Source organism: Podarcis raffonei, chromosome 4 (genome assembly GCF_027172205.1).
Source record: "Podarcis raffonei isolate rPodRaf1 chromosome 4, rPodRaf1.pri, whole genome shotgun sequence".
Taxonomy (NCBI): domain Eukaryota; kingdom Metazoa; phylum Chordata; class Lepidosauria; order Squamata; family Lacertidae; genus Podarcis; species Podarcis raffonei.
In genome coordinates, this window is record NC_070605.1 from 87,586,359 (window position 1) to 87,594,165 (window position 7,807).

At 47.1% G+C, this 7,807-nt stretch overlaps 1 protein-coding gene across 2 annotated transcripts; it reads right to left on the reverse strand.

The window, feature by feature from the left end:
* Positions 1-437: 437 nt before the first annotated feature.
* On the reverse strand, positions 438-7,598 carry SPRY2 (sprouty RTK signaling antagonist 2). Of its 2 annotated transcripts, none has more exons than XM_053384548.1 (2): positions 6,720-7,598; positions 438-2,265 (listed from the first exon to the last, which is right to left on the reverse strand). In XM_053384548.1, exon 2 carries the CDS (start codon positions 2,212-2,214, stop codon positions 1,279-1,281), a length of 936 nt encoding a protein of 311 aa, XP_053240523.1. In that variant the 5' UTR covers positions 2,215-2,265; positions 6,720-7,598; the 3' UTR covers positions 438-1,278. The 2 variants fall into 2 exon arrangements, with proteins under 2 accessions (XP_053240523.1, XP_053240524.1); XM_053384549.1 differs by lacking the exon at positions 6,720-7,598 and adding an exon at positions 6,382-6,554.
* Positions 7,599-7,807: the final 209 nt, after the last annotated feature.

Sequence of the window (7,807 nt, forward strand, 5' to 3'; positions counted from 1 at the left end):
TTGCTCTACCAACTGAGGAGTATGGCAACAAGTTTGAGCCAAGGTCTTCTGTAAAACAGGTCATCACTTTCTGCAAACTCTCCTTTCTCTCTTCAGCATACATTACTTCAGGCATAAGCAAACTCGGCCCTCCATCATCACTAGCTAACTCCCATCATCACTAGCTAACAGGACCAGTGGTCAGGGATAATGGGAGTTGTAGTCTCAAAACATCTGGAGGGCCGATCTGGAGGGTTGCATTACTTCCACTAGCTCTGCATTTCCGTCTACAATCATATAAGGATTCCATGTCTTATCAAACAACAGCCTTCAGAAGAGATCTCAACCTATTTTATGGTTTCATTATTCATTTTTGCATTCAGAAACGCCTTCCTTTCATAAGAGACGGTTCAATTCCAAAGGACCGGAGGAAGGGGAAAAAACGACAAGCAGCCCAGTTTAATTTCAAACGTTAATATATTTTCTATTTTATAGGGAACATATGTATCTTTCACCCCTTATTTGCAGCAACTGTGGCATCCTCATAAAAAGGGGTGAAATTTGTAAGATGCCTCTTAAAATAAATATTTCTTTTTTTATAAAATAATAAAACTTCAAATAAATATTCTTTACACTAAACAATATGTTGAAAAAAATTAGAAAATAAAGACTGAATTTTACTGTAACTGTACAATATACATGAAATCCAAAAAAAGTGGGTGGGGGGGAATCAGAGTCTTGCAAATGAAGGGCTTCCTTAAGGCAAAATACAATCTAAAACATACTGATTGATTCACATTCTTTTGAATGTACAACATATTAGTATAATATTTTGTGACCTGTGCCATGTCTTCTATGACACTCGTGTTTTCACAGTTGAAAATATCCTATATACAAAAATATAGCACATCTCTGGCAGAAAATAATTGGGAGCAGGTTGAAGTAGTTTCCTAATTTACAAATGTACTATTCATTTTTTTTTTGGGGGGGGGAACCCACACATGTACAACATGACAGATCGCCTAGGAGTGTCTCAAGTTGCGTTAGCTTATGCAATAGTCGGGTCCCGCGGAGCATCTCTCCCTTCATCTCTCCATTATGTGGACTAGAACAAGCAGGTATCCATCAAGTTGGCCCATGAAAACACACAAGAGGAAGAGCAGATCACTGCAAACCTCAGGGCGCACCCCCCCCATCCTCCTAAGACACAGTGCCACAATTATAGCTCGTTTAGTTGGCTGCATATGATGTTAAAAAGGAATAATCCATATTATTTCGCCGTACTCCCGAGGAGCGATGCTATGTCAGCTTCTCGAAGTTCCTGGGGGGAACATTGGGCACTTTGCAGCAAACAGTGTTGGAGTGCTTACAGCGGCAGCCGGGCCTGTTCACCTGGTCGTAACAGCCCTGGCACAACTTAAGGCAACCCTTAGCCGGCAGGTAACACCACAGGCAAGGCAGAACAAGGGACACGACGCCCATGGTGGACCACCGAGTGCAGCAATGGGACTGGCTACAAGAACAAGGGTTATCAGCGCAGTTGTCTTCGTCGTCGTTGGAGCAGTGGTAGAAAAGGCCCTTGACGCAGCAGACGCAAGTCCCATAATCGACCACGTTCTGGGCCGAGCAGAGACACTGTTTGTCACAGATCCAACAGGAGGGAAGAGTTCGCGGGTAAGTACACTCCTTGCACTTGCATTTCCCACAGTCCTCACACCTGTAGGCATGGAGGTGCAGATCTTCCTTGCTAGGGGGCTTGAGTTCACAGGACTTCAGCTCGGACTTGGGCTGCACTCGGACTATCCCGTCCGCAACTGTCCCCAAAGACGACCCCAGAAGTCTCTGTTCCGATGAGTTACTACTTGTACTGGTCCGGGTACTGGCCCGCGAGCCGGTGCTGGCCATGCTAATGGAACGGGACAGTGGTAACCGGGAAGATACATGGACCTGGGGATGTTGGACCCTGCTAAGGTGATCAGTCAATCCATTGGCCCTTTCGCTCTTGTGCTGGAGAGGCAGACGCGGCGCTGGCTTCACCCCAGGCCGCGGAGCCACCGTAGGTGGTTCAGTGTATTCGTTTGTATTTCGGATGGCCTTGATCTGGTCCAAGGACAAGACGTGAACCTGTTGCGCCAGGACATCCCTTAGGTCAGGTTCTCCATACTGCCTCCCGCTGTCATGCTGACTCTGTAGCAAAGGCTGTGACCCACTGCCATTCTGAGCTCTCGTCTCCATCAGTACCCTGAAGAGTGATCACTCCAGGAAGCTTAGAACACATCTGAAATCCTGCAGGCAAAGGAAGAGAGGATTAGGGTTTTGTTGCTACGTTGCCTAGCGTATTTGCAAAATCCCTCAATATTACACACTTCACAGCAGCTAGTCCCTGGAAGCATGGTGGAAGAAGACTTGGGGACAACCAATTCAGTGGAAATAAGCAATCTCTTTTATGATTTCAAGGCAAAGGCAAGGAACCTGTGGCCCTACAGATACTGTTGGGTTTCCAACTCTTGTCAGCCCCAGTGACTATGGTTAGGAATAATGAGAGTTATAGTTCAGCAGTGCCTGGAAGTCCACAGGTATCTTCATCCCTGTTTTAAGTGAGGCTTTGCTTTCCAGCATGGTCCTCCCTTGAAGAGAATGGACCTTCTTTGCAGAAGAGATGCTGCCAACCTACCTCTAGAGAGCATTTTTAAATCCAGTTTTAAAATTGGATCTTATTTATTTTTAAAAAAGAGAAAGGTGGTTGTTTTCTACATTTTACAGGGTTCTGCTTTTTAATTAAGGATTGGCAAAGACCTCTTCTTCTGGAAACCCGAGAACACCTGCATCTTAGTCACATCTTGACGTTCATTATAGGACAAATTCACACACTACATAGTACAAGCTTGTACACTTGACAGAAAGACCCAAAGAGTCAATTCTGGCAACTCAATGTACAAATGTACAATGTACAAAACTCAATGACAAATGTACCCATTCTTTGCATATGTTTGCAACCACATTGCAGTTTTCATATTTAGGTGTATACCTAAAAAAGGGAGAAGCCTGCGATGAGTCCTTACATGTCCCTGCCTGAATCTCTCTCTGTGGATCTAGACACCTTAGCTGTCTGAAACTCTTGACAAATCACAGATCACAGATTGTAACACACTTTTGCAGTAAAAAACCAGAGTGTCAGAAGTCAGTGCACCCAAGTTCACTGTAGTCCACTCCTCAATAAATACATACAGGACTACAGGCTTAAGCCATAGGAAGAGCTGGGACTTCCTCTGCACTATATGTAGCAGACTTTAAACAAGCAAAACAGAACTTTCCAATGACAGAGTGGTATTTTTTTCTATCCTGTGCAAGCCTAGCAAATACGTCCTTCTTTCCACACTGAGCTTTAACATGCTGCAAAAAAAGAAGAAGGAAAAATGTGTTTTTCTGCAACGACACTGCGAAAAGCATAAAGTAGCAACAACGTGTCTGAGGCTGGTCTTAAGTGCAGGCCAAAAAGCATATACAAAGTACCTCTCTGCAGAACTTTTAATATTTGTCTACAACTTTGCATTCCTAAGCCCCAGCACCTGAAGCTTACAATGCTGAGCACTGTAAGGGTTTTCATTGTGCATTCATAACACCCAGAGATAATCCATCCACTTCCTGGGCACTGCCAGGGAAAAAAAAGTGGTTTGGCTTACAATACACAAATATCCTGCGTGCAATCTGCAAGCCACATGGTTCCAGGAACAGCCTATGACAATATTGCTTCAACTTGAACAGCACTACCTGAACCACCATTACTTACAATGGAATCTTGATAAAGCATAGACAGAGAGCGACAGGACTGCCAACTAGAAAACAGCTGGGCTAAATACCTCTCTCTCACAAATGAACAGGATCCAGTTTGCAAAAAAAAAAAAAAAGTCTGAGGAGCAGTTGTTCAACAAAAGGAGAATTCTCTTGGTCACATTACAGTGACACTACAACCTGGTGCATACATGGAAATAAGTTCCACTGAATTCAGTGTGAAACTTACTTTTAAGTTAAAGAGAAGTATAGGAACCGGCTGCTTACACAACTGGAATCCGCAGGGCTCGTTTCTGACTAAACATGCATCAGATCAGTGAAAGCCTATGCATATACTTGCAAGTAAGCACTATTAAACTCCGTGGGACTTACTTCTAAGGAGTACTTAAAATTCTGGCTTGGATTTGCCGGCACATAAAAACCACCCAATAATCTGCAGTAATTACAGGGTGAAAATCAAGGTATAGTCCTCTCTATTGCAATGACCTCATAGCAACTGATTTTTTTCCTTAAAAAAAAAAGTACTACTAAATTTAGGTGGCTGTGCAAGATACTACAAACTTTAGGTGAAGACTGCAACCCCGTGCAGTCTTATCTCTCTGGAAGGAATTCCCACTGAATTCCAAGTAAGCAGTGCCGGCTGAAAATCTGTCCACAATCCACACGTCGGGAAAGATCTGTCTCACGTTTTCCTCCCGCACTGCCTCCCTGCCCGCCCGCCCGCCAGCCAGGGAGCATCACCTCCTTCCTTCCTTATTACAGGCTTCTTCCTTTCATACATAAAACAACCCGCCTAGCAGGTGGGATCCCAGGAACCTGCTCATTTTCCTCTAGGCTGCCCTGATACTGTGTTCAAAGGAACCTCCCTGGAAGGCAGACAACCTGGAGATCAACAGGAGACAAGCAGGGCGGGGGGTGGAGAGGAGGGTGAAGAGAGACGGAGACTTGTACTGTAATAAGATTGCCTTATCAGGAGAGCCTGGCAGGATCTTTCCTTCCTCCTCCCAGCAGGAGATGGGGAAGGGCTCTTTCCTGCTTCAGTTATGTAAAGTGACTTACATATCTGCTCCGTCCTGAGCACCTTCGAGGCACCTGCTCACGCAATCCCCTCCCCTCCCTCTCCCCCCACCCAAATGCCATCAAATCCCACCAGCTCCAGCTTCCAAGAAGTCAGGTCTGGCAGGAAGTCTGCCCCCAAGGGAGCGCCTGCTGGGCATTTGTCCGATTTGCGTAAATTTCAAGCAAATCCCCATCTCATGAATGACAAAGGAGGACTCTCAACTCTTCCTCCCCCCATCACAAACAGCCCGGAGGGAAACGCATTCCCCGGTCGACAGATCCAGCTACACTATCAACAAACAAAGTCCCCTCACCCCCCCCAGCCACGAAACACCCTGCTTTCTAACAAATGCAACAACTGCTGAAGCCTTATTTTAAAATCCTCTGTGCCAGGATTTGTGGTGTTGTACGTATGTGCCAACTGTCCCACGGATTTTAAAAAGCCAAAGTCCATTCACTAGCAAAGGAAGAAACGCGAAGTAGATCAGGGGTGCGGATGGGGGTGGCTTTTGAATAAAAGACGAAGAATTTATATAGTGCACAACCACCCTTTTCTTCCATGCAAAAGCTGCTGTCTTTCATAGTTTAGCACCCACAAGCTTTCAATTTTTTTAAAAAAATAATATTTAGGGTGCTTTATCTCAGGGGTGTTTAGAACACCCCCTTCGTCTTCGCACCCCCCATTTGAATGCCTCCCTCCCCTATTTAGGGCTGAGTCTATGTAGCAGGCACTGGGGTGGGGCAAATTAAGCCTTAAGAAAGAAAAAAGAAACATGACCAGCCATTTCCAAAAGTAGCAATCTTCTGCATATCCCCCCCTCCAAAAAAAGGCCCGGGGCGGTAGGGAGGGGGAAGAGAAAGAAGGTAGAGCAGATGTCAAAAAAGAAAAAAATGCACTTCAGAAGACAATCCGGTTAAGTGGGAGATTCTACCCATCCCTCCCACTGGCAACAAAAAAACCAGATTTACACTTAAAGACGTTCGCTCACTTCCGAATTGCACATTCCAAGTGCACAAGTTTGAAAAGAGGGCGGCTAAGTACGAGGTGAGCTTGGATCTAAGAAGCTACAGAGCAATTGGAGTTGGGGTAGAAGGAGTTGCGAAAAAGAAAATACCCAAGTTTTTGTTTGCTTCGGTTTTTTTACCCCCCCCCTGTCCTGCAACCCAGCCTTTTTGACAGGCTCTCTTTGCAAGCAACGGAGCTGCTTAACTGTTCCGAACTCGGACGCACGTTTCCTAAGCTGGCCACCGCGGCGTGCCGTGCACAAACCGAGGGGAAGGCGCTGCCGCCAAGGCTTCCCTGCAGAAATAGCTTCACTTCAACAACCTGAGGGGAGATTTCCGCCCTTTCAAAACAACGCTCGCCCCCAATGGCGCGAGGCGAGGGGTTTCCTCTCTTGCAGAGTCATCCGCGAGGCGCAAGGACGCGCCAGGAATCCTTCAAAGCGCGAAGGAACTCCGCGATCTGTTCCCACCCGAGAAATCTCAACCCCCAAACAACACACGCAGACACACTTTCCCAAGGCAATCTCCCCGAACACACACACACACCATTTTGCAGTCTCTTTGCCGTGCACAAGAGAAAAGAAACACCCCTCGCAGGACTTCTACCAGGGGAATCGGCCTGAAATTTGCATTTGTCTCCTTGCAAACAAGTCACTTTAAAACGCACAGGCACACATATATATAGAAGCAGAAGCTTGCTTTGCAATGAACCCTCCTCTTCTTCCTCCTCCTCCTCTCTCCCCTCCTCACAACCCCTTCTCCTCTCCACCCCGCTCTCTGGATTTTCTTCTTCCTGAGGTTGACGAGTAAAACGCAACCCCGAAGCCAAACGAAAATAAAAGGAGGGGGAGAACAGAAGCGGTTCTTCTGTTCCAGAAACTCACTTCGAGTCCAGGTTGCGAGCGAGAATCATTGAAACGAGCAAAAAAGAAAGGAAAAAGCAGGCAATCCACCGCAAAGTTGCTTCCCCCCCGCGCCTCCTTCTGTCTTCTCCGTAGGGACGGCTGATAATAAATAGCAAAGAAAACAAACCACAAATGTGTGCGTGTGTGTGTGTCTAAAAAGTCCCTTTTTCCAGACGGGGCGAGGGTTTCTCTCTTCCTCTCTTCCCCCTTTTCCTTCGCAATCACACACGTTGATTTCCTTGTCGCTGTTGCTTCTCTCTCTCTCTTTTTCTCAATGGACAAGAGGCCGATTCGTCAATCCCAAGTCACTTTCGCTTAATACATCATACACAGGGGGAGGGCGAGCCCAGGCGAGCGACATGAAGTGAGTGGCTCCTGGCGAGAACGAGGAGAAAACAGAATAAAATCCCAAGGTTGCCGCGGACCAGGAGCTGTTGTTTTCGCTCTGTTCTTCCAGCTTGGGCGTCCCGATCGGTTGCAATCTGTATTGATTTCGCTTTGTAAATTTTTGTGTGTGGGGGGGGGTGCGCGCGCTAAGGGCTTGTTGCTTCTTTTAAGTGGTTGGCGAGCTCTCTCCCCGTCTTCTGGGCAAATGTGTGTTGTACGTGAGCGCCTGCGTTTTCTTCCCAAGGCAGCTTTTGCTGGTTGCAAACTGGGAGGAGGAGGAGGGGCAGGAGGAGGAGAGCAAGGTCTTCCCCCCTTCTTTCCCCCCTTTTTTTTCTTTTTGGGGGGAGGGAGGGAAAAGTCAGCGGGGCTCGAGAGCCGCAGTTGCTGCTGCCTGTGGCGCGTTTGCAGGAAGGCAGGTTGGAGATCCGTCCTTGCAGCGCTCCAGCGTTTTTCCGCCCTCTCTCCTCCACCTCCTCCTCCCTCCTTCCCTCCCTCTCTCTCTCCCCCCTCTCTTTTTCTTCTTTCCGGAGGAGGCAGGGTGATCTCTCCGCAAAAGCAGCAGTAAATGGCGTCATGTGGATCTGAGGAGGAACAGAGCAGTTGTTGTCCCAGAGGATATATCGTATCCGGTCCTACCTCATTGGCTCGCCCGGGCTTACATTCACTTACCCTCCCAACCT